The sequence below is a fragment of the Coffea eugenioides genome, chromosome 4 (assembly GCF_003713205.1).
Source record: "Coffea eugenioides isolate CCC68of chromosome 4, Ceug_1.0, whole genome shotgun sequence".
Classification (NCBI taxonomy): Eukaryota; Viridiplantae; Streptophyta; class Magnoliopsida; order Gentianales; family Rubiaceae; genus Coffea; species Coffea eugenioides.
Window position 1 is genome coordinate 5,453,150 of NC_040038.1, and position 26,278 is coordinate 5,479,427.

At 36.8% G+C, this 26,278-nt stretch overlaps 4 protein-coding genes across 9 annotated transcripts; 3 read left to right on the top strand and 1 right to left on the bottom strand.

The window, feature by feature from the left end:
- Nucleotides 1-96: 96 nt before the first annotated feature.
- On the top strand, nucleotides 97-4,993 carry LOC113768310 (L-Ala-D/L-amino acid epimerase). 3 transcript variants are annotated; one of them, XM_027312605.1, is made up of 7 exons: nucleotides 97-868; nucleotides 1,962-2,072; nucleotides 2,254-2,470; nucleotides 2,707-3,040; nucleotides 3,338-3,399; nucleotides 3,528-3,600; nucleotides 4,514-4,993. In XM_027312605.1, exons 1-7 carry the CDS (start codon nucleotides 368-370, stop codon nucleotides 4,527-4,529), a joined length of 1,314 nt encoding a protein of 437 aa, XP_027168406.1. In that variant the 5' UTR covers nucleotides 97-367; the 3' UTR covers nucleotides 4,530-4,993. The 3 variants fall into 3 exon arrangements, with proteins under 3 accessions (XP_027168406.1, XP_027168407.1, XP_027168408.1); XM_027312606.1 differs by having other exon boundaries at nucleotides 4,517-4,993; XM_027312607.1 differs by having other exon boundaries at nucleotides 4,562-4,993.
- A 1,596-nt stretch (nucleotides 4,994-6,589) lies between these two features.
- On the top strand, nucleotides 6,590-7,242 carry LOC113767697 (non-specific lipid-transfer protein 2-like). Its single transcript, XM_027311875.1, has one exon. The coding sequence runs from the start codon at nucleotides 6,704-6,706 to the stop codon at nucleotides 6,986-6,988; it is 285 nt and encodes a 94-aa protein (XP_027167676.1). The 5' UTR covers nucleotides 6,590-6,703; the 3' UTR covers nucleotides 6,989-7,242.
- A 3,463-nt stretch (nucleotides 7,243-10,705) lies between these two features.
- LOC113768131 (kinesin-like protein NACK1) lies at nucleotides 10,706-16,782 on the bottom strand. 2 transcript variants are annotated; one of them, XM_027312377.1, is made up of 15 exons: nucleotides 16,672-16,782; nucleotides 15,489-15,847; nucleotides 15,250-15,336; nucleotides 15,068-15,168; nucleotides 14,805-14,921; nucleotides 14,629-14,710; nucleotides 14,467-14,534; nucleotides 14,307-14,366; nucleotides 14,099-14,223; nucleotides 13,251-13,449; nucleotides 13,027-13,137; nucleotides 12,836-12,925; nucleotides 11,768-12,703; nucleotides 11,296-11,621; nucleotides 10,706-11,188 (listed from the first exon to the last, which is right to left on the bottom strand). In XM_027312377.1, the coding sequence occupies exons 2-15, from the start codon at nucleotides 15,724-15,726 to the stop codon at nucleotides 10,864-10,866; spliced, it is 2,865 nt and encodes a 954-aa protein (XP_027168178.1). In that variant the 5' UTR covers nucleotides 15,727-15,847; nucleotides 16,672-16,782; the 3' UTR covers nucleotides 10,706-10,863. The 2 variants fall into 2 exon arrangements, with proteins under 2 accessions (XP_027168178.1, XP_027168177.1); XM_027312376.1 differs by having other exon boundaries at nucleotides 15,489-15,872.
- A 2,452-nt stretch (nucleotides 16,783-19,234) lies between these two features.
- LOC113767637 (protein NPG1) lies at nucleotides 19,235-24,680 on the top strand. Of its 3 annotated transcripts, none has more exons than XM_027311792.1 (6): nucleotides 19,235-19,544; nucleotides 20,106-20,344; nucleotides 21,026-21,275; nucleotides 21,458-22,668; nucleotides 22,941-23,088; nucleotides 24,119-24,680. In XM_027311792.1, exons 2-6 carry the CDS (start codon nucleotides 20,171-20,173, stop codon nucleotides 24,436-24,438), a joined length of 2,103 nt encoding a protein of 700 aa, XP_027167593.1. In that variant the 5' UTR covers nucleotides 19,235-19,544; nucleotides 20,106-20,170; the 3' UTR covers nucleotides 24,439-24,680. The 3 variants fall into 3 exon arrangements, with proteins under 3 accessions (XP_027167593.1, XP_027167592.1, XP_027167594.1); XM_027311791.1 differs by having other exon boundaries at nucleotides 20,149-20,344; XM_027311793.1 differs by having other exon boundaries at nucleotides 20,158-20,344.
- Nucleotides 24,681-26,278: the final 1,598 nt, after the last annotated feature.

Genomic DNA, 26,278 nt, shown 5'->3' on the forward strand with positions numbered 1-26,278 from the left:
GGAAAAAAAAACAGAAAACGCTTTCTTTATCATGACCTTGGCTGAATAATGGCTGCCTTCCTTCCACTGGCACCCTAATGATGGTCTCAAGTTCTGGCCGCCGCCAAAGCCGGACAAAGAGCATCGGAAAAACCAGCACATGCATGATGAAACAAAGAAAGATGAAATTTTTATGCTAAAAAAACTCACCTTTTGAATTAAAAAAAAGCCCTCCATTATTCAACTCTTCGCGATCACCTAACACAATACAAGAAATTACAGTATATAACAATGGCAGCTCTTCACATCAGCTTTTCCCTTTCGGTTTCGGAACCCAATCAAACACTCCCGAATCACTCCAAACCACTCCAAAGTTCCTCTATACCAAATGGGTCCAATTGGGTTTTCTCTATGCTCCCCATCTCAATCCCTCTTCCTCTCTTCTCCCCTGCATGCAAGAATATATAAAGCCCCAAACTTTGCGCCCAATGTCAAGAAATCCGCCCCCAGAATTACAGCTTCTTGCATGGAGACGGTGCAGAAAGGTAAAGGTACAACCTTTGGGTTCAAGAATTTGATGGCAACGTTCACAGTTAATGTTCATAGAGCAGAGGGAAGGCGCCTGAATGTGCCTTTGATTGCCCCTTTTACAATTGCCACATCAAGGCTTGACAAAGTGGAGAATGTGGCAATCAGGATTGAGTTGAGTAATGGGTGTGTGGGGTGGGGTGAGGCTCCAATTCTTCCATTTGTGACGGCAGAAGATCAGCCTACAGCTTTAGCCAAGGCAGAAGAGGCATGCGAGTTTCTGAGGCAGAGTTCTGGGAAAAGTATGTGTTTCATATTGGGGGAGATTGGTCAAATTCTTCCGGGACATCAATTTGCTTCTGTGAGTTACAGTACAGTTTATTTGTTTACCAGTATCATTTTCCTATTGACTCAAAAACAATATCATTTTCCCTGTGGTTGATAGAATTGTACTTTAATGGGCATCTGGGATATCTTGGATACCAAAAATAAAAAGACACACATCTGGGCATTTGATTGACAAAATTGGATACTTGGTGATCATCTTGCTGCATTACTTTTCTTTATTCGATGATTTTTGTCTGTCATGAAATTGTTTTAAAAGGTGCACTATTTGCAAACCAATATATCACACAATCTTTGTAGGAGAAAATGCTGTGTTTTTCTTAGTTAATTTATGGAAGAAAGAAGCATTACCATTTTACTGCCTCAAACATACGTCTCTAAGACATCCTCTGTTGCCAGTTTTCTTGCCAAAAAGTAGATGTGTCGAGAGTCAAACCAAGGATCTCTTAGTCACTTAATTTAGTACTAGGTTTCAGTGAGGTATCAATCTATGCTTTTAGTTTGTGGCTGTCAAGTTCTATGTCATACATGTCACAAGAAGTATCAATTGCCTACTACGGGGCTCCTTCTATTCTGTTTCTCCATTGTTTCCAGTTACTGGCAAACTGAAAAAAAAATTTCATTTATTTTGTTCACTTTTCAAGTATGATACCATGTTGACTAGTTGAATTTGTTTCCCATTAACTTCAGAATTTCACTTGCTACAGTTTCTAGACCTTTTTCACTGAAAATCAGGAGAGAAAGAAAAAAGTGTAATTGGTGAATATTTCTACTTCAGCAAACGAGACATTATTATATAGAATTTCCTTAAACACATGAAGTTTGTTAAACTCGAACTAGTAACTAACCTCATGACAAGCCAAACCAAAAGCTGTCTAAGCCCTTGGAATTACTCAACAGTTTTCACTTCCTTGAAATCCCTAAATGCCTATTGCCACAACCTTTTCTACATTAGGTCCATCTACAAAAATTGCTTGTAAAACACCTCTAGTCTACAATAACATGCAGAAACATTCAATTGGCATAAAATGCAACAAAAAAAATCCTTTCAATCATTTAGTGTTCTGAATGGTTTTGTGGTACTCACCCGGTTACATTTGTCACTGAAGGTAAGAGCTGGAATTGAGATGGCATTGATTGATGCAGCTGCAACCAGCACTGGAATACCTTTGTGGAGACTGTTCGGTGGAGCTTCAAATACTATTACCACTGATATAACAGTTCAGTTCTAATTTTTCTACTACATCAACAGTAATATAATTTATTACTTCTATTAACATCAAATGAATCAGATAGGTTGTAGCTGTCAAATGCATATGCTAGTGAATATTGTGATAATGGAACCAAAAATAAATGTTCTTTGATGTATCAATCTAAGTTATAAGCTTATGATCTTTATAGATTCCAATAGTTTCAGCTGCTGAAGCATCTGAGCTAGCTTCAAAGTATTGTACTCGAGGATTTAAAACATTGAAGCTCAAAGTAGGCAAGAATCAATGTGGAGACATTGAAGTGCTTCAAGCTATCCGCAAGGCCCACCCAGATTGCTTGTTCATCTTAGATGCAAATGAAGGCTACACGTCCAAGGAAGCTATTGAAGTTCTGGAAAAACTACATGGTAAAATGTCGTTCAAAATAAGTTATTGTATCCCCAAATGTGAGGAAACGAATGAAAATCTTCTGTTTTGTAGCTGTTCATTCTTAATTTGAAGGAGAAAATGAAAAGATAGAAAAATATTGTCCGCCTGTTTCTTTGTGTGTGGTTGTAACTACTGTGTATGAGAGTAAAGTACACCCTCAGCCATGCTTTTGTGATTTAAGCATCATAACATGACTATCATTGCCATCATGCAGAAATGGACGTGACTCCTATCCTTTTCGAGCAACCTGTTCATAGAGATGATTGGGAAGGTCTTGGTCAGGTTACAGCCATTGCAACAAACAAATATGGGGTGTCGGTTGCGGCTGATGAAAGCTGTCGGAGTTTAGCTGATGTTCAGAGGATAGTGAAAGAGAAGCTTGCAGATGTGGTTAACATTAAGCTTGCTAAAGTTGGGGTACTCGGTGCTCTAGAAATAATTGAGTTTGCAAGGGCATCTGGATTGGATCTGATGATTGGTGGTATGGTTGAGACTAGACTAGGAATGGGCTTTGCTAGTCATCTTGCTGCTGGCTTTGGGTGTTTCAAGTAAGCACTAATTCTCCTTTCATTTTACCAAGTATCTTGTATATTTTGTGATTATATAAAATTCTCATTGAAAGTGTTTGTTGTTCCAAGACATGCACTTATCAAATCAAATTTCTACATACTTCTCAGAGTACATTTGAGCATGGTGGTATTGCAAAACTTCTAGCATTATGGGAACTAAGCTAGGTTTGGTGTTTAGGAGATGGCATATGCAATTTTCAAGGATAAATTATTGATGATAAACTCCATTACTAAAACGATTGTTCGTATGTTCTTGTTCTTGTTTCGATGATGCAGATTCATTGATTTGGATACACCCCTTCTGTTAGCAGAGGATCCAGTTCTTGAGGGTTATGAAGGTATATCAACTCATGAAATTTCTTCCGAGTCCATCTGTATGAAAATGAATTGATATTCTTGTGTGATGCTTGTAGCTTCTGCAGTGACATCTTCCTCTAATTAATAACTTGAACTTTTTCTTGGATAGTGTCTGGGCCAAATTACAAGTTCTCAAATGCTAGAGGCCATGGTGGTTACCTTCATTGGAAAAATGTTGCATGGTGAGTCTGTGACTTTTGATGTTCACGTTGACTTCATTCAGAATTTCAAGATGGATAATCTCTGCATGTACTAACATACTTTCATGTTCATGCACTTGCATCACCTATGATTTTAGATATGCTGTCATCTAAAAAGTGTGAATCAGATTACACATTTTGGTCATGGAGTTGAGGATGGTTCAAGTGGCATAAAAGTTTATAACTATGTCGTTTCCTAATCCTAATAGGAGAAACTGATAGCTCGAGTATCAATGTTTTCTATGCTTTTCTGGTATAAGATCAACCAAAAAGTTAGCTACATAATAAATTATATTGACTTAGAAATAAAACTAATGATAGTCAAAACTTGTTCTGCCTTTTTTAGCTCCTGATGACAAATTAAAATTCCCGCTTCTAATCTGACACAATAACTTTGGATCGGCTAACCACAGAATCTTCATAAAGTGAGTATAAGTATGAAAAGATAATTGGATATCTGTATTAATATTTGAAGTATGGGTCAGCATTCTATATATACATTCAATCTGCTGCAGTACCTCTTATTTTTTGCTAATATGGCGTCAATCTAGAAGTTATCAAATTCGATTAGACATTGTGTTGGTGGGAGTCAAGTCAGCTGGGGCAGGGCAAGAGCCCACATTACCTAAATCCGTAAAATTATGATGCAAATTACAAGGAAGATATATGGTAAACCTGTGTGTTGTTTGTTCGTTCATCTGTATAACTTACTTTGTGTTGGATAAGGACAATGATACTCTAAAATTTGCTCTACATTTTAATACTTCAAATTAAAAATCTCTGAAACGATTAAATTAGTATTGTCCACCTCATAATGTGGTATTTGGCATATTTTCCCTTTTATATTCTTGTATTTCAGCAGCAATAATATAACTAATGAACATTTGATGCTTAGCAGAAAAGTGAACTAGTTTTGCTCTCTCTCTTCTCCTGACTGCCAAAGAGCTGTGCTTCTTTGAGATCCAAATGCTGCCTATTTTCAGAAGGTTAGGGCTGGGACAATCTATTGAGGATGGGTTTTCTTACAAATAACTTGGGGTCCGAGGCAGAGTCCAAATATGAAAGTTTCTGTATGATGATGAGTAATGAACGTGATCTGCAAGTGCAGAAGAATCCCTTTTACATGGATAGATCCAGAGACTATAATACACTTGGAGCAGCTTTTTGTTCCTGCAGATGTTACTCAAATGCAGAGTACTTTCTGAAGCAGTTCTCATTTTACTTCAAATCATGGATGATGCTTTCTAAACTGCCCTGTACAAATTATGATGTCTATGTAAAATTTCTTCTATTAACATCCTCATATAGTATTTCTTTTCTGTTTGACTAGAACGATCTCTATGCTCATCCATTTTGTTTGGTTAATGGTTTAACATAAGAATTTCCTCTTTGTCACCGATAACAGATAAATTACCTGCATAACATGTTTTTTCATCTTTCAATGTAAATCTGATGCAAAGTGATTTTACACAATGTTGAAACTACTTATATGGCCATTAAAGGCTGGAGTACAAGAGAAATGGACGTTAGACAATCTTGAGGGAGCTGAATTTACTCCCGTGATAGGTGAAAAAGCTGATGTTTTCAATGAACTAGTTTGTCAGGTGCTTGAGAAAACCAAATCCAAATCATGGGTTCTAATGAGTGCTGTACTTTTTGGTGGCAAGCTTACTAAGGTGCCACCACCCTCCAACCCATGGTGTATCAATTGATTCTTACGGCTGTTTAATTACAATTTACAAAGAGTGCTACACATTTTCTATTCCCCATACCAGCGATGCATATCTCGTTTGGAGAAACAATGGTAAGTTTCAATCATCAGAACAAAAGATTTACAATGGGTAAAACTTCAGCAGAAGTATTTCTGACTAGTCTGGTATATATGTCAGAATAGGAAGAGGGGCAGGAACGGTTCCTATCAGTTCATGGTCAAGATTTGGCTAAAAAAAATTATAAGGTTCAGAGTTTATCTTGTACCTCATTTTTAACATGTGTGAGACCCACAAAATTTTGTTCTAAAGTTCCACGTTGTTGAAAGTAAATTATATTATGTGCAAACAAAGTTACGCCGTATGCAACATGCACGTAACCTTCAGAAGTGGTTGTTTCTGCAACCGTTCCTGCCCCGGGTCCATCAGAATAATACCGCAGACCCAACTTTGTGTTGCTTCTTGTAGGAAGTCTGAGGACACTTGGGTTAATTGTAATGCATCAAAGTCGAATCAGAAGGTTCTTCAAATTTACTCCAAAAAAAAATTTTTTAAAAGTTGCTGAAAAAATGCTTCCAATAAAGTCGGTGATTTAATTCTCATATCGACATCTGAACGTGGCACTTGCAAACGCCACACTTTTGCTGCAGAAACCCATCGGCAAGTACCATGCATGTAATTGTGCTTGCAGCTAATGTGTCTAGTGCTCCCATTTTCCAGCCAAACTTAAAATCGTGTAGTTTTCCTTCGTTTTAGTACAACATTTTTACAACTGGTCCTGTACTATGGCAAAGGAGGAGGGGAATAGCAACGGACTCAATTAAAGCATTGAGAATTCGGTGAGAACTAAACTATCTCCGAAAATGTTCCGGAAAATTGGGTGCATTGAGTACAAAAAACCAACGATATTAAATTCTCTTGTGAAGACACACTTTTAAAATTCTAGAATGACTATACTGTTTAGTAACGTGCAACTCCGTCCATAGTAAATAAAATTATTCCATACTTTGGACGAGGCAAGATCAGATTGGTAATTAAGCAGGTGCCTCTTATTTCATCCCAGTATACTTTGAAAGTGATCTTTCACCACCAACCAAAGGAGAATATTAAATTCGAAGTAACCATTTGTTTCTCGCATGACCATTAACCACATTGATGGGATATTTATTAATGCTGCACGTAAATTATGCAAAAGTGGTTAAACACCTCGCATTTTTTTCACAAGGGGAGGCTAACTTCACCTATAAATTGAGCTCAACAACTTAGCCCAAATGAATCTCGTCCCAACTCCCTACTTCTAGTCCTCCCCCACCTAAACTGAAGCCTCGATCAACTATCAACTTTGCAAAATCCTTCAACAGGGCTAGCTAACAAAAATGAAGGCATCGCCATTCAACACAATTGGTGCTGTGCTAATGCTGCTTTTGTTGGTTGAAGCCAACTTCTCAGAAGCTGTAACCTGCAATCCAAATGAGCTGAACCCTTGTGCTGGGGCAATCCGATCGTCCTCCCCACCAAGTTCACAATGCTGCAGCAAGATCAAAGAGCAGAAGCCTTGCCTTTGCCAGTACGTCAAGAACCCTATGTTCAAACAGTTTGTTACCTCTCCCAGTGCCCAGAAAGTTGCTAAAACTTGTGGGGTTCCCATCCCTAAGTGTTGAAAAACACGAGACTGAATTAAAGCCTATTCTCGAGGGACTTTGCATCTTATAGCTTCTACATATAGCTGTATGCATGGTTAATGAATCTATCTTGCACAACTCAGCAGTGTTGTGGAAAGAATATCTATGCTTGCGAATAATGGCACACCACATATGGTGTTTGTGAGAAAATTGTGTTACGATGTACCACTATTTTGAATGCATGAAGCATCCAACTTTTCAATTAAAATCTAGTTTGGTCCCTATTTTATTAATTATTACCGGCAGCGGATGCAAGAGTAACAATAATTAATTGTGTAGTAGCAACATCTTTCTTTTGTATCACCTTGGCCAATACTTTGGAGTACAGGTGAGAAAAATATTAATTCCAAACGACAGAAAGAGTGATAACCTGCAATATCAAAGTGAAACGAAGTGGTAAAAAAATTTTTACAAAAAAAAAAATTAAAATCAGGAGCTGATAAATCACTAATCGATTAAGCTTTCTGGCCAAGCCCCAGAAAGCCTGAAAATTTTAAGGATATCGAGGACAAATTAAGGAGTCAAATATGTCTTCCTCATTTACATGCTCAATGCCTCGACAATGTTTTAAAAAAAATATATTCCAAGAACATGATGATTTTTCTAACCTACGTAACAAATTAAAATAAATGTGAACAGAATAGCCTCCTCAGCCTAGGCATGGGGTAAGTGAATAAGTGGAATAAAAGAAGAATGAAAAGAAGCCACCTATCCAACACATTTTGTCTTCTCTCTTAACCCTTTCTTGAGAGGAGTTTGGTAGGGGTTGTAAGTTGTAAGGGAATGTGATAGTCATTCACTCATCTATAAATTGAGGTGAGCATTAGTAGAGGCAAATGAACGAAACTCATCCAAGAAAACTCCCCTCCAACTCTGATTACCGAATTCAGAGCGCACTCTTCAGAAAGCTAAACCAAAAATGAAGGCATCATACCTCGCAGTCTTTGCCATGCTGGTCCTCTTCTTGTCTGATCAGCCAAATGTCTCGATCGCAGTAACATGCACCCCAAATTCAAATGAACTGAGCCCTTGCGCTTCGGCTTTCAAATCACAAGTGAGTCAAACTTGCTGTATTAAGCTCAAGGAGCAGGAGCCTTGCTTTTGCAAGTATGCCACAGACCCCAAGTATCGAGCTTTTCTTGACTCTCCCATTGCCCATAAAATTTCTAAAGCTTGCAACATTGCCATCCCCAAGTGTACCTAAAGATACTACCATATAGGAGAGTCTTCCCCTGCTGGAATTCCCAAATAATTTTCCCTATCTTACAGCTTTAATTTCTAGCTAAAATAGTAGTATCCCCAATTGCCTTTTGTGATGTATTTCACACAATAATGTCACTCAGTTGTGGCCTCTATGCATCTGTGTTTATCTTTTGTACAATGGTGCACTAGCACTAATATATATTACAAAATGTTTGCCACGCGCATTAACAAATTTCTTTAGCAATTCGATACAACTCAGTCCAACTCGCCGATTTATCAAAAATACGCATCAAAACCTTGCAACTCGTCTGATATCGACCGAATTATTGTGAGTCATCTTGAATATAGCTAAATCTGTGATTCGAAGATCAATATCATACTGATTTCCATCGTTCCGGTTATGTTTTGGCCGAGATGACGAACCATGATTAGAACATCCATAAGTGCAAACATAGAAAGAAGTAAAATTTATTTTTCCCCGTATGTCCGCACAAGTTCATCTAACCACAAGCCAAAAAGTAAGTCCATCACAAAAGGCAGAGCCCATTTGAAGAAAAAAAAAACTTACATAATAGATACATCCTCATGTTTATTAGGTTTTAAGAAATTATAATAGAAGAAGAATTGAGAGTCTGATAAAGCCATTGTTAAACTGAGGAGAGGAGGAGAATAGAAATAGGAGCAGCGTGTGAAGTGATTCTTATTTATGACACGGCGAATTGTGTACCTTTCGACCCACCTGTAGACCGAATCTACTCAAGTTCTTGTCCCAACGCATCAGTTGTATAAAGTTATTATTCAACAAAAAAAAAAAGTTGCATAAAGTTGATATTTCACAAGTAGAACGTTATTTTTCAGACAAAGAAAACAACCAAGACTATATCTAATTTCATAAGTAGATGGAATCACCACCAAACCTCCAAACACCATCTGTACTCTATGCTACGTTTTAGGTGACTAGTTCGAAGCCGGACGTTACGGAGGAGCAAGTGACCCAATTTTTCATCTCAATTGGTGCTCTGCAATCCGTTCATATCTGCAGAGATGGAATTTCGCCAAACTGCTGTGTTTTATTAATTTTCTCCTCCTTCGGATGGTATTTCCTCTCTGCTCTTTATTGAATAATAAATTTTATATACACTGATAACACTGTGAATGCACGGCACATAACTAAAATTAAAATTCTTGATATCAATTGAACAAAAACCTGTTCCGCGGATCGTGTTTTGAGACAAAGAATCAATTTCTACTGACCCATATTTGGAATATTCGCATTTTTATGCGTACGCCTGAGTCATCTCAAATCACAAGTTATACAAACTCCCTGTTTGGATTGTCATTTTCTGCCGGAAAATTATGTCGTTTTCCGTAATCACATTTTCTTATTATTTTTTTTCCTCATATACATCAAATCGTTACAGTATTTTTTCCATGAAAAAGGCAATCCAAACGGGCATTAAAGGTTACTAAATACGATGTCACAGGATCCCCCTACTGCTATACTGTTGTAGGTTTGCTTTCACATATAAATATGTTGTATATTTATGTATAATTATTACGTAGAGAGAGGATGCTGCATGGGAAAAGTCGAATCCTGGAAGGATTTAGCTTTCAGTCTCATACGAGGAAGTGCAAACCTTTAGGAAACTATGACTCCCGCTCTTTTTTGCACTAATTATGATCTGGGCTTTTACGCCCAACCCATAATCACTCCCTCATGCCTCCTGTTACTTGGGCGTGTTTTCTAAGTCCAAAAAGTGTCGTTCGCTTCATTCATACAGTGTAGTCTAAAGCATGATCGTCGAATAGAATGCTCGTTCAACATTTTCGTTGCCAACTCTTATATTAAACTAAGAATTAAACTCCTATCCTGCCCTAATATTAAACTAATTATAAGTTCTTTACGTATTTCATGAGCAATGTGCCTTTTGTTTTTTGTCACTTCAAATGAGAGAAAATAGCCTCACTTAGAACGAGAAGGTCAAAGTGTGTTGTTCAATTATTATGTAGCTTAACATTTTCGATTATTGTGACAGAAGACCCCATATCAAAGTGTTGAAATTAGTCATGCGTTACGTACAAATTCGTGAGCATATGTATGCGTCAAAATGTCATTATTATGAATGACAATTGAGATTAATACTAGTGTATGTTGAAAGAAACTCACATGTGGTAACTGGAATCTGAAGCTCATTTTATGTGTCTATTTCAAAGAACTAAGTTGTTATACATTCTCTCTGGTAAATGTCTATTGCTTGGAGGTAAGTGATTTTTTTAAAAATATTAAAGATGTTAAGTGAAATTGTTAGAAACCTTAAGGGAGGTTTTTGAAATTACCAAAAAAAAAAAAAGGCGACAAGGGTCCTTGCACACCATATCCTCGACTCTTGCAGAAAAATCTCACACTTAACTCTCTGGTTGGATATTATTGTTATTCATCAATTAGGTACGTAAACATTGCTGTTGTATAAAGTAACTTGTAAAAATCCTTGGTGCACTCAAATTCAATAATGAAAGGTGAATGGAATTCAGCAGCATGTAATTAACAAGAACAAATCCAATAGACTCCAAAATTCTAGGAGTCTCCAAAATCAATATACAGGAAAAGAACATAATTCCCTAATCTAATTACACAAAGGAATTGTTATCTTTCACAGATGAAGAAGATCTGAGATTTGGTTCCAACCGACAATCCATGGCCTCTTATCAGATGGAAGCACGAAATTGAGCTCAAACATCTCTTTTGACATATTTCCACTTTCGCATAACCCTACAAGCTTGGCAATTATGTCGGCACTCTCTTTAACGTGCTTTTCATCATGTGGATTCCTCCAGAGCTTATTGATGAACTGGATCCTCCTTTGCTGTCCTTCCAGTGGAACATCCCATTTTATGTACAGTGCATCTCTTTCTTCCTCTGGCAAACGCTTCAACCTCTTCGCAAGAAACTCCCTTTCCCGCTTCAATGCTCGGATGCTGAACAGAGAACAATGTTTGCAATAAACAACAAAGCAACGTGTGATCTATGTTGCAATCGTCAAAGGTAAAAACACCACATTCCATGTCTAGAAATGAGAAAGAACCTGGATGACAAAGAGATTGTGGGCTCATTTCCCGTGTGAGCCGGGCTTGCATTTCCAAGCTCTGCTAGATGCTGTTGCAGCCAAGTCAAACGCCTCAGTTCTACTTCCAAGTATATCTGGTCAGCAGGGTCACCTTTAAACAATAAGTAAAACTGTGTCCTATGAATTATGGAAACATGACAAACATCCCATAATTCAATAATCTGCTGTCTTTGCTCTCTAAAAATTGCTTGCCAAGATGCTGGAGATTCCTCTTGGATTGGAGGGATGCCTTCATCATTCTCCAAATCATATCCAGCTGCTTCATTTGCTTCAAGCTCAAGTACCTGAATACATATGTAGATCAAAATCAAACTAATCTTTGTATTTGTGGATAGATGACAAGGAAAAGAACTCTCCTCAGTTAACCAGTCATGCATTTCTTCACTTAGAAACAGATTTCAAGAAGAATGTATCTTGAAAATGGAAATACCTGGCATACAAGAAGTTGCTTTTGGTACTGGAGCTTGGCAACACGCTCTTTAAGTTCAGTAACATATGCTTTGATGCTTCTAACATTCTCTTCTGCTGCATGTTGAAACATCTTCTGCATTTTCCTCATGTTAACAGAACTTGAACGTCTGTATGGAGTCCCTTCCTTTGAAGAAGTATCTTCACTCTTTGAGGGAGTCTCTTTCTCAGCCACTGGTTGAGCTTCATCATATTGTGGAGCATGATTTTCTATATCATTATCCAATACATCTTGAGTAGCCGACAGTGGAGAGCATGGTGATCTTATGAAGTTCTGCCTGTTTATACTGTTGCTTGAAGCAAGTGGAAGCAACTTTTTCCTTTTCAATTGATTCTTGGACTTCAGAGGCGAGTTCTCAGAGTTTGGTTCCTGTTCTGTGTTGGCAGGAAGAGACATAACCAATTTGTCAATTGATCTCTGAACATTTTCCAGCTGCTCTTCGAGATCAGCAATGGTGCTTCCTTGCGAGTGAAGTCTAGTTATCTCTTCCTTGAGGTTTGCTCCGACACTCTTATTGACAGCAACAACATTATTGACTTCAACTTCCTTGGGAGCTGGCTTGACAGAACGCATCTCCCTTATCTCTGCTTGCAGTTTAGCAATAGTCTCTGCAGCATCTTGGTTACCTAGCCTGTGGCATGCTACCTCCTTCTGCAGTATTTCCAGTGCTCGATTTGCTTCTTCTCCAAGTTGCTCTTGGAGATGCTCAAGTTTCCTAATTTCATGCATAAGTGTGAAAGGAGCAGTTGATGATTGTCTCATTGTCTGCCTTCCCATGGTATTTCTAGTTCTATCAAGACGACCTGGCTCCTGTCCGTCAAGGTTCGAAGACAGTACTGCAGAAAATGAAAGACACTTCTTTGCAACTGGGCTTGATGACTCAGAGGGCTTCAGCTGCTGAAAAAGTAAAGACCAGATACACAAATGAAAAACATATTCTGATTTAAGAATGATAAGTAAAGGAACTAATAGAAATTGTAAAAACACAGACAGTTAACACCAACAGACCAATATACACTTAACACAGACCTGTTCATCCTGCAGTTTTCGACGCAGGTCATCTACTTCTGATTGTGCAAGATCCCTTTGGCGCTTCAGTTCCTCCATCTCCATCTCCATCTAAATGCAACATGCATAAGCCATGTTCAAGTATGACAGGATAAACATTTAAGATCAAAATAAATGCACACATACTAAGCTAGATGTAGTCAATGATGAACCTGACGAATTTTAAAATCTTTCTCATTAGATGGATCAGGTGTGCGTAGTTCTGCTTCTAATCTGGCTACTTCCTTTTGCAAATGCTTAACCAGCTGTTTTTCTGAAACCACCTGATAGAAAGTTCGAAGAAACTTAAGATCGTATTTCCAGAAAAGAAAAGAACAAAGCAAAAACAGTTAATTTTCTGAATTTATCTGAATAGGTAAACAGATTCTCGAGTTACCATGTTAACTTGTGCACTATTTGTCACTTCCTTTGCACGTGTAGCAAACAGGAGAGTGTTGCGGGTTTGCTCTACGTGACTAGATGCTGGACTGAGAGTACATATGATGGCTGTACGGGCATTTCCACCAAGTGAGTGTTGCAATATGCGAGTCAACTTTGAATCTCTATAGGGTATGTGACCACTTCTTTTTCCCACACTGCAAATAAGATCATGGAAAGACCAGAAGTTTTTCACTTCACATTTAGTGAGAACTCAAAAACATGCATGATAACCAATTTAAAACAGCAAAAGATACAAAAAGAGGAGTGAAGGCCCTTTACAACGTAGAAACTCCATCAGACCCTTTACACTTAAGGAACTGTATAAGAAACTCCCAATTGGCCCTTTATTGGTCAAGGTCTGAAGAAGGTAAGCCAAGTGAATTTTATATCATAAATGCAATTGCAAACTGGAGCAATCACAAGAGTAGTAGTGATTTCAATTGTCCCACATGAAAAGTTAAAAGCAAAACTGTATTGCTTCTATTTACACTGTGACTTAGATATAATAATAATTATTCACATTATCTTTTAGCATTATTTATTGTTTGTGCAATTATCCTACAAATTTCACAGGGATGGAAAATATAATCTTATGTGAGTTTGTGTAGGTCCAGTCCTGCTAACAGATTGTATTGGGTTTGTGTAGGCCCAGTCATGCTTAGAGATTGTATCAAACTGAATATGAAACTTACAATACTTTATTACTTCTGCCAGAGATTTGGCATAAGAAAGAACGTGACTTTAGGAATACTAGACACACAATCATATCATCTATCTTCTAGGATAGTGTATGGAGATCTTTACCTCAACTTCCTGATCACAGTGGTAAGAGTCATCAAACTAAGGTTTATATGGCAGCCTTCCCTAAGTCTAGCACCATCTGCATTTGTCTGCGAGGCTCTTTCACTTCCAGCCAAGTCAACAAAGTTCTGCAGAGACAAATAAAAGATTCGTATGAAGGCTTTGCAATAAATCATATTTTATATATAAAAGCCAAAGCAAGGATTTTTACCAAACTAGCAACATAGGATCGGACACAATCTGCACTTTCACGAAGTGTACTTTCTATTGTCTGCATACCATCAAAAGGAATTTTAGTGAGTGACAGAAAAGGAGTTTGTCTAACTATATTGATGCCCAAAAACTGGAAAAGACTTTAAGCCACTACATACCAGCCTGATTATCTGGTGTGATCTTGAACTGGTATCGTTTAAGGCAGTCTCACCAACTTGTCTTTGCGCTGCAAATTGTTTACAAATATGAACTCCACACCTTTAATTTGATAGGTAGAAGGACTCCAACTAATTTGTGCCAAAAGCCTTAGATGCACTTACCTTCACAAATACTGATTAAGCTTCTTAGATGTTGATCATCATTCACTGTTTCTTCTACCAATTTCTCAACCATGGTTCCTTTCTGTAGGAGGATAAAATGGAATGCATCAGGGAAGATTCCGAAAGCAACCAAGTACAAGAAAAGAAAAGTTAGCCAATGTTTCTCATCAAATTACCTCAGGATCATCTAAAAGTTTGAGATTACGGCCAGATTCTGAATTCAAAAGGTCTCTTACGTTCTCATTGTAAATTTCTAATCCGGATATCTTTATCCTGAACTCTCTTTCTGGAGTCTGTGAAAAAGTCAAAATTTACAATTACATCAGCATAAGGTATGTGGCTGAGAAAAGTATAAATAATATCAATCTACTTGTCCAGACAAAAAATGCAATCTCAAAGGATAAATACGCCAAAGCGACAGACTTTTGGCACAGCTTACATTCAAAATATGCATATAGATATCATTGACTGCTTTTTCCGTGATCCCTCTCATTGTATAAGTCTTCCCACTGCTCGTTTGTCCATAGGCAAATATTGTTGCTGCAGTACACATGATAGGTAATCGCTCAACATTGAGTGACGAAATATGGATGGAGGAAAGAATATGAAGATGAGAATTACCATTGATACCCATTAAAGCAGACAAAGCCACATCCTTTACTCCGTCATATACCGTTTCAGTTGAACACTCAGGACTGAATACTTTATCTGAAAGTTTATCAAAAGGCATTAGTCCGTACTTAATGTTACATAATATACAACAGAAGGAGGAAAAAAAAAAGATATACAGCAGAAGAGTCCGACTCAACTTACAAAACGCCATGAATAGGTGCTGAACAAAATGACAGGCTATGACTTACCAAATGTAAATGAGGCTGGTTGAGCTGCACGCTCCTGGGGTGCTGGTTTATAGACAATGGTGTGATCATCAACACAGTGCCATGCTACATGGTCTTTTGCTGATTGTTCCCTTTTATTCAGTGGTCTCAACCTCACTGTCACAACAATTTTCTCCTCCTTTCCTTTGTGACCACCAGGGGTGGTTGCTGGGGTCCTGTCTATCTTTGAAGCAGGTGTGCCAGGAGTTTTAACTGTCATCTTGAATAGAAATTATAGTAGTCCTTGAAGAGGTCAAGGCCTCACCTCAAGAGGTAAAGGTCTCTTCCCAAGGAGCTTAAGCAGTAAAACTGGCTTCTGAGTGAAGTGGACCAATGGACAACTGGTACAGTGCACAATCCAATGACCTTAATCATATTGAATATAAGATTAAAAATTGAACAGCCCATTAATGAAGACATTATGCATTAATCAATTTTTCAAATCTTTAATCTTTAGGCACAATGTCATTAGCTTTGATTTATGAAGCATAGGAGCTCTGTTAATCTATGTAGACTAAGCAATTTCAACCAATTTCGTTTCCTATTGAACCAGCAAATTCTGATAGCTCGTGAACACCCAAATTGAGGACCTCATTATCTTATAACATACCATAGAAAAGCATCCACCAAATCTTGAAAAAGATTTCATCTCCACCTCTCCAAGTCCTTCACCCCCTCCCCACCTCCTCCTCCAGAATTTTTAGCAGAATTTCCCAATTCATTAATCTCTACCCGATTATCTGAATATGTAACGTTCTAGTTTGAATATGATCCTATCTGAAATTAATTTAGTATAAACAAGTAGATAAAGTCCTGATTTTAATCTCCTTAAAATAAATTTAAAAATTTCTTTACAAATATGCAATTTTTACGAAATATTCCTAATTTGGAGATCATTTTATCTCCATACTTAGTTCTAATTGTTTCTAACTGCTACCAAGTGATTAAAATTGCACACATTTCTCAAAGTATTTATTTGCAGCCCCAAAACCCTAAATTCTAATCCCCGATCGGTAAACCAGAAGAAAAATTGGAAACTATTACACTTTCCACTTATACAACCAGATTTGGGAGGAAATTATCAAACATTTTCCAAAGCAAATTTTAGCCTGATAAATTAAGGAATCTGAGGAAATGCAATACTAAAAAGAATCCCGAAACTTACCTGAAAATTAGAGCTGATTGCTTTGGTAATCTGGATCCAATTAAGCAGAGCAAATCTCGGAGGAAGCGAGAAACTGAGAATGGAGAGAAAGGAAGAGAAAGGAAAGCTAAATCTGATTTGTGAGAGTGAGAGTGAGAGTGACTGATTATTAGATTTTTGAATTTTGAGACTGCTAACGGCTAGTTCAATTTCTCGAAGTATTTAATTACGTGTCGTCAAAATATCGTCGGCTCCAGCGGCGCTTTCTTAACGGGTTTTGTGGGTAATCGCTATTAATTTCGTTCCCCGACAAAAGGAGCAAAGTAGCATGAGATTTGCCACCTTAATCCCCAAATTCTATAGGAATTACGGTTCAGTTCACTTATTTTCTATTTCTTTTCCATATGGTGTGAGATGTTATGGTGAAATAGCAAGTAAGAGGAGAGAATTTTCTTGTTTGAATTTTATATTTTGTGAGTGATTTACTTAATGTAAGTGACTGAAGACAATAAGGATAGGTATGTAAACTTATTATTTTGTTTGTTTACTGCACAGAGTTTTAATTTAGAGATAATTATATTGTAAAATTTAGCACTATCAATTAAGAAGTGAGATTACTTCTTGTTGCAATATTCTTGAACAACATTGGCCATCAAAAAACCATGAATGCTAAAGGGCATAAAACATAACTTTTTTGGCTATTGAAATGTGCAAAATTGCTATTAAAAAGTTCTTGTCACTTGATCTAAAAACATCAATTAATTCCTTTTTTCTTTCTATCCTTGTATGAGAAATTTTGTAAACCAAAAGATCATTTATTAATTAAGACATTTACATGTGTTTAACCTAATGGTAACAAGCTGGGGATTTCACAAGAAAATCTCAAGCTCCATTGTTTGAGCATTTCTCTGAATTATTAGTATAGTCTTTTCTTTTTTTTAAAATAAAAAAAATACTTATCATAATGTTGGCACCTACATGCTAACTACCTTCGTGGTTCTTTTATAGAGAAGTGTTTTTTTTTTAATGGATTAATATGCCAGAATAAACACTATTATAGAGGGTAAAAAGATATTAGAGAATAGCTAATTTTGCAGTTTAGGTTCTTTTTCCCTTTGGAAATTTCAATGGCGGATACAAGGAGATCCATCAATTGCTGTTACAGCTAGCCATGCTAAAGTTGTCATGATGCTTTGCATGCATAATTTCACCACTCATTGTCAACATCCAGAAGTATGATTGTCAAATGTAAATGTGCATCATGACATTATTGTTGTTCTAAAATTTCTCCACTAAAGCTGTCATTCATACGTTATTGATCCATTTTAACAGCCAAATTATCATATCTCTGTTTGGATTGTAAGTTATTTGGGATTATTTGGGATATTTTTACTGTAGCACTTTTTGTGATGTGATGTATGTGAGATAAAAAGATATTGGGAAGATAAAAAGGTGTATTAAAAATTGTAAAGATGATGTAAGCAAATAAAATTGGGAAAATATGAAGCAATCCAAACAAACCCACGTACTGACCAACTCGAAAATGAATGACTACTAAACTTTATTTAGTAGCACCAAATAAAAGTACTTTTTATCAAAATGTGAATGCCTTTTTTTTCGTTGTATTTTTGAAATACTTTATCTGTTCACGAGATAAAAATCTCTAGCAGTTCATTTTGAGATGAGATATGACAATTTTCATTGTTTCTTATTTTTTTTGGAAACCCAAATTTCATCTTAACCCTAACTCACAAAATTTATTACAAAAATGTTAGAATAGGACTGCTAGAATTTACTTTTTTGATTTTCATAAGTCCTCATCTAAATAAATATTGGATTTATTTTGATATGATTTTATTTGCATAAAATTATTTGATTGCATCAAAAGCACATTTTTTAACTATCTTTTTTATCTTTTCAATTACTTTTTTGTTTTACATACATCACGTCATGAGAAGTGCTGCATTATTTTTTCAAAATATTATTTCCAATAATATCCTATCCAAACACACTCTATTAATAACTTTCAATCTTTAAGACAAATTCTTAAATGTCAAAAAGTTTAATTTTGATAGCGTTCGGAAGTCAAAAAATAAGTGCCAAAAACTAAACATGAGTGTTTAAGAGGATAAAATCAATACTCTTTAATAGTAAATTACTAATTAACATGACTATAATAGGACTCCTTTATACATAACATACATTTTGACAATTTTGATGTTCGAAAACTTTGACACTATCAAGAATTAAAAAATGCTCATCAAACAAATGACAACTGCATAGGTTTCTAGTATGGGTTACAAAAGTTAAAAAAATTTCCTTAACTAAAGATGAGCCTAGTTGGTCATGGTGAATGTGAATTGGCAAAGATTTGTTCATTTTCCCCCTGTCTAAAACAAGGCCAAAAATGAAAACAACCAAGGAAAAAGAACAACCCCCCGCAAAAAAAGAAAAAAAAGAAAAAAAAGAAGATGAATAAGCCGGCATTCTTGCGAGTTACCCCATTAGAATAATCTGTTGAATATTTCCTTCCAATTCCAATTGTGATGGGGAAGGTACGTGAGCGTTAGAGGGTGGGCCGTTGTACTAAAAAAGTAGCACTTTCATCTCTCTTTGTTTGTGTATTGTGTTTGTTGAAATTCGTGTCATAAGTCAAAATCTCAAAAAACAAGACCAGAAAAGATCGATCATTAAACAAGAAAATTAAAAAAAAAAGAAATAGAACAGTACCCTTTTCTGATTTCATTCTTCTGAATCTCTGATGCTGAATCCAGAATTCTTCCTTCCATCCCTTTCTCCTCCTCTAATGTAATCCTCTTTTTCCTCATTCTTTCCGTATATTTGCCAATAGACAACAACAAGGACATTGCTTGGCTGCTGCTCCAAAATCAGAGGTAAAAAGCACGGCGAAAAAAGATCTCTCTCTCTCTCTCTCTTTTCGCATTTGAACGTTCTAATGTTTGTCAATTTTCTCGTTTTCTGCAACCTGGAATATTTTTGCTTGATAATAATGATATTATTATCTCCAATCCAGTGTCCAGGTTAGCGTTTTCCAAATCTCTATTGTTAGAGAGATTTTTTCTAGCACCATTTTGTCTGTAGATTCATAAACACAAATTTAATTGTGCTATATCAAGTTCTAATGTTTCATTGTAACGAACTAATGCTTTTGTTTTTGCAGGAAACAAAAAAAAAAGCTCTCTTTTTTGGATAAATTAGTCCAAAATGAAAAGGGTTCTATTAAATTGATGTCCCACAACTATGACACCCCCATAATCTTTTAGAATCTATAGGAATACACGTGCAATTGTGTATTTTTGAGTTATATGAGTATACATGTACCAAGCAAGCAGCTTCTTTATTTGTTTATTTATTTTTTGTTAAAAACTTGATGCGTAATTGGAGTTATAATTGATGAGGGTTTTTATATGTGATCATGGGGTGGTTGTTTGAAGGGACTAAAAGATGATGGGACGCTGCTGTTTTTGTTTGTTATAGTGAGCATAGGGAGAAGTCAGAAATGTCTGAAGGGGAATCCGAAGAATTTGGTCAGCTTGAGATTGATCCATCTGTCCGGCAAGTATGTGCAAATGGGATTTGTATGCAGACAACTGTAGTAGAAGCCAAGCTCGATGAGGGCAATATTCAGGAGGCTGAATCTGCCTTACGTGAAGGCTTATCACTCAATTTTGAGGTTGGAATCCTAACTTTGAAGTCGTCTGTTCAGTTGAATGTTCATGGTGTGGCTTGTGATATGTTGTCTGGTTTATGTGTATATGATGCGACGAATGAAACTTGAGGTGGTTGTTGTGTAGATCAAACAATTTAAGTCATATACATGAAGAATTATTTATGCATTTGTTTGGCCTTACAATCGGTTGGTTGTGTAACCAATGTGGTCCTTGCAAATCAAGAAGTTACTAATGATGCAGTAGTTGTTGGTACTAGCAATCTAGTGTTTGCAGTATATAGCTTATGCCTTCTAAAGTGGCTTTTACAGTACAGATGCTTTTTACTAAACCTAGTATGCATCTAAATACTCTGCATTTTTAGCCAATGGTTTAATGTGGAGCTGTGATGAGCAGTTCACAGAAAGCCTTTTATTCTCCTAACACCCTTTAAGCATGTGTGGAAGGTCTGCATATTAGCTGAATAGTAATGGTATGGAACCTTTTGTGGTTTCTGTAGTTCGACATTTATGCAGTAAAAGAAACAGATCCCATAGCATTTTGGTTTGTCCATGCATTTCCAAAATATATGTCATCATTGCATTAATATTAGTATGTCTTGGATTGTCATTACTCATGTCACTGTGCAGCTCTAGATTAATTTATCTACAATGCGTCAGGATAATGGATCGGTCATTTTGTTATAGGAAGCAAGAGCTCTTCTTGGAAGGTTAGAATATCAAAGAGGAAATGTTGAAGGTGCGCTACGGGTTTTCGATGGTATCGATCTTCAGGCTGCTATACAGAGGATGCAACCTCAGGCTGAGAAGCCGCCTTCGAAGAAGGGCCGATCTCGCTCTGATTCTGTTCATGCTGGCTCACAGCATGCTGCAAGCCTTGTCCTTGAGGCTGTGTACTTAAAAGCAAAATCTCTTCAAAAGCTTGGCAGAGTAAATGGTACATAAATTAAACCAAAATTTATTTCAGACTTCTGTGGAAATGTACCTGCCATTTTCATCTCTCCACTTGCTAATCATATAGTGATTCCCAGTTGTATAAAGAATTAGATGTAGAGTTCTGTTCATTTATAATTCCTTGATTTGTTATTTACAGAACTTCGTTTTGCTGGGATTTTGTAGAAGCTGCTCAGGAGTGTAAAAGTGTACTTGACGCAGTAGAGAAGATATTCTGTGATGGCATACCTGATGTATTAGTTGACAGTAAGTTGCAAGAAACAGTTAGCCATGCAGTTGAGCTCCTTCCAGAGCTTTGGAAGCAAGCTGGATGCAACTCTGAAGCAATGTCTGCTTATAGACGTGCTCTTCTCAGCCAGTGGAATCTCGACAATGACTGCTGTGCAAGGATTCAGAAAGCATTTGCTGTGTTTTTGCTATATAGCGGTGTAGAGTTTGGCCCACCCAGTTTAGCTGTACAAATTGATGGTTCCTACGTCCCGAGAAACAATCTTGAAGAAGCAATTTTGCTTTTCATGATTCTTATGAGAAAGTTTTACATTGGCAAGATCAAATGGGATCCATCAATTATAGAGCACCTTACTTTTGCACTATCTTTATGTGGCCAAACTTCTGTTTTAGCAAAGCAACTAGAAGAGATCATGCCAGGAGTAATTCATCGTACTGACCGCTGGAAAACATTGGCACTCTGCCATAGCGGAGCAGGACAAAATGATACTGCCCTAAATCTCCTGAGAAAGTCTCTACACAAACATGAAGATCCAGATGATATTTTTTCCTTGTTGTTGGCTGCAAAAATTTGTAGTGAAGACACCTTTCTTGCAGCTGAGGGCGTGGAATATGCACAGAGGGCAATTGCCAACTCTTCTGGACTGAATGAACATTTGAAAGGTGTAGGTTTCCGCGTGTTAGGTCTTTGTTTAGGAAAGCAAGCAAAAGTTTCTTCTTCAGATTTTGAAAGATCCCGTCTTCAGTCAGAAGCACTAAGATCATTAGCTAGCGCAACAGCTTTAGAGAAAGAAAACACTGATCTGATTCTTGAACTAGGAGTTCAATATGCAGAGCACCGAAATCTCAATGCAGCTTTGCGATATGCGAGGCGTTATATTGATGCAACAGGAGGATCTGTACTAAGAGGCTGGAGGCTGCTTGCTTTAGTTTTGTCTGCTCAACAGCGTTATTCAGAGGCCGTGGTTGTTATTGATGCTGCTTTAGATGAGACAGCAAAATGGGATCAAGGACCGCTGCTCAGGATGAAAGCAAAGCTGCAAATTTCCCAGTCCCTACATACGGATGCCATTGAAACTTATCGTTACCTGCTTGCATTAGTCCAAGCTCAGAGGAAATCTTATGGACCTCTTAGAGTTTTTCCTCAGGTGCTGTTGAAAACTTCCCCTTTTGATGTCTTACTTTCCTGTTTGCTTCTTACAGATTTAAATGTTTTCTTGTGTACCCTGGAGACTGCTACCTCTCTTGGTTTCACAAATTCTATTTCATGCTGCATAGTGCATCCCTCTCTTTTGGTATTAAGCTTCATTTTGTCAAGAAGTTTGAAGCAATGCATGGCATCTAAGCTATGCTAATTGTTAAATATTGGGGGAGTTAATCATTTTGGGATTATTCAGGTTTTCTCTTTTGTTAATTGTAGGTTGAGGATGATAAAGTAAACGAATATGATGTTTGGCATGGCCTGGCAAACTTATACTCTAGTCTTTCACATTGGAAGGATGCAGAGATTTGCTTGGGGAAAGCTAGAGCTCTTGTAGAGTTTTCAGCAGATACGTTGCACGCTGAAGGCAAGGCACAAAACTTTGAGAATTTTTACATATAGTCTTCTATTCTTTATCAGTTATTCAAGGCCATTTCCTGGTACTGTTTGTGAGTAAAATCCATATGATTCTGATTATCCAAGACCAGGATTGGCTAGTTATCACAAGGCTGGTATCTGCTCAAAATTGATTCTTGAGCAGAAGGCCTCTATAATTTTGCTATCACATTAGACAATAGATTGAGAGATAGTATTGCTAAGGTGCAGTTTTAGAAGCATGACGAATACTGAAATTTCTACTTCATCTGTATTTTAAATTGCCAAATGTGTTAATATTGGTTGATCACACATTTATCTGACAAATTTGTTGAAAATGATTGGACGTGACCCTCAGCTATGATAGCATATGCATATACTACAGGATGTGAGTTTTCATTGCTTCTTACCTATTGCTAAAGAAGTGGAATTTTCATTTCGCATTCTTTTGGAAGACATATGAGTGGAGAAGCTAGATGGATGTATCGAGAATCGAACAACCATTCCAAGAGGTGGAAGCAAGGCCATTGAGCGCTAGTATTTTCAAAGATTTAGAATATCAGTTGGCTTTTATTTTGATGAAGGCCTGTGTAATAAGTAGTCATTCAGTTGTTTTGTTATTCGTACTTCTTTTCTTAGATGACTAACATCTCTGTCTGTTCAAGGTAGAAATGTGAAAATCTTGGTGTCAAAAATCATCAGTGGTTAGGGTTGAAATAGGAACCAAACTACTTGAAACTCAACTTGCTACAGGCAGTGTTAGATTGATTTGTTTAACTTAGCAAAAGCTACTTAACGATAAGCAAATCCCAGAGACCACATACAAAAGAATGAAGTTAGGTACAAGCTTGAATAGTTAACACGCAAAGCTTGACATAGTTTTCAAGCTATCTGCAACTTGCAATACCAAAAAAGGCTTGCATAATAGTGTTGGCTTGGTTGGTTTCTATTAATGGTGTTGGCTCAGTCCATTTATGGCCTTAAGAGTAATTTCGATTTCCTTTCTTTTGTAACTGTGTCAGGTCTGATGCTCGAAAGACGTGGAGAACTTCATGAAGCTTTGAGTGCTTACACTAATGCCCTTTTATTGGAACCGAGTTATGTACCTTGCAAGATTCTGCTTGGATCTTTGTTATGTAAGATGGGTCTTGAGATGTTGCCATTGGCTAGAACTCTACTCTCTGATGCACTACGGATTGAACCTACCAATCGCACAGCCTGGTACCACTTGGGTTTGGTTCATAGGGATGATGGTCGGATGGCTGATGCTGTAGACTGCTTCCAGGCAGCTTCCATGCTTGAAGAATCTGATCCAGTTGAGAGCTTCACTTCCATTCTATGATGAACCTTTCATCAACAAAAGGTTCAGATGTTCATTCTTTCATTCTTTTCCCCTAGCCCTGTGTATAAGTTGTTGCACTACTGAGCATTACTACTATATAGACCAATGCTTAGGGAGATTTTTTTGGGAATATTTTTTATTCCACCTTTATTATTCCAGATCTTGCTATCTGTGTTGTCTAAAGAAGGATAATAAGAGGAGATGTTTCCATTTAAGTAAAAAAGAGAAACTTTTGTATCAAAGCCAAAGGCTGAATTAGGTCGGTCATTCATATGCAGTCAGCATGGTGCATGGCTGCCACCAGTTGAGTTTTTGAACCTTAGAAGGCTTCGATGGCATCTTATGCGAGCATACCTTCTTCATTGTTAATGAAAGTGGGGGGAGAAGAATGCATTAACGAAGGTGCAAGAATTAGTAGAATTTCATGTTAGTTAACATTATTATTATTTGCCACTCTTTTACTTAGTATTTTGCCTCCAAGGTCGGATAGAAGAGCTCTTGTTTGTATTGAGTTTCGGAAAAGTCTGATGTCTGTAGCCATGGTGGCATGATTGCTCCAAGAAATGATGGAAGAAGAAAAAAAAGATGTTAATCAATCTTATCTTGGAGTAAGCCGTACAAGTGAGGTATTTGTTGTTCCAGGTGGGGTTTCTTGATCAAGAAGACCTGGAACTACAAAGCAAGCGAATGAAGTTTGGAGGGGCCGAAGACGAAGACGACGACTTCTAATTTTTGTACGAGGAAATTTTACCCCTTTTTACCAATTCAACTACTAATAGAGAGGATTCCTCGTTCTCTCATGAACAAATAACGAAGAAGTTGGGCACTTTTGTTTGTTCTTGGACGCTAAGGTGGAATTGATCAATGAAATTTGCCAAATTGGTAATGAAATTTCATTCTTCACTCATCGGATCAAGTCTCAATTCATTCACTGGAGAAAAGTAAAATGGTTCAATCACATAGACCGGACTTTTATTTAATATATATGGCAGAAGATGCAAAACAGATTTTCATATGAACACTATAATAATGTTCCAAGGAGTACTTCGAATGGAGGTGCGTTGTAAAATGAATCTTAATGATTCGCCGGTCGGGATGGCGGAACAAACCGGAGACCAATTCATCTATTCTGAGAAGTAACGAGATAATTCTAAAATTGAAATGAAAGAGTAAATATTCGCCCGCGAAAACTTTCTTTTTTAAATTCCTAAATTTGAACGATAAAAAAAATAATTTATAAAAAAATAATAATATGATTTCTGAAATAAAAAATCTACTAAAAAAAGATACACAAATTACTTATATATTAGATGAAATCTCAAAGAATCCCACGATTCAATATATTAAATTTAAAAATACATGTCTATTTTATTAATTAATGAAAATTGTGTATTTTTGGATTCAAGTGGCCGCGTGGATTGTTGACATGCATTCCTTTCATCTCCGGAGTTGACTCCAATCACGTCATCATTTATGATATATTTGAAGGCACCACTATTGATCTTTTTATTTTTTATTTTTTTGACTTTTATTGATCTTTAAACCTTGAAAACCCAATTCATTGATCCCCTGTAGGGGCAAAAATCGGAAAAGGAAAATGAAAAATTGAAAATTTCCAACTGGCCTCAACAAACAGTAGTATTAGTTTTTTTTTTTTTTTTTTTTTTTTTTTTTTTTTTGACAAACGAGTTATTTTGTCTCCCCCCTTTTTGGTTCTTGAAGATTTTTCGTGTAAAAACTTTTGCATTCTAGAGGTCGATTTTTTCATATACGGACTTTGTAACATATATTGGATAGAGTATTATTTGAAATAAATACTACTGTTGTACTTTACTATGAT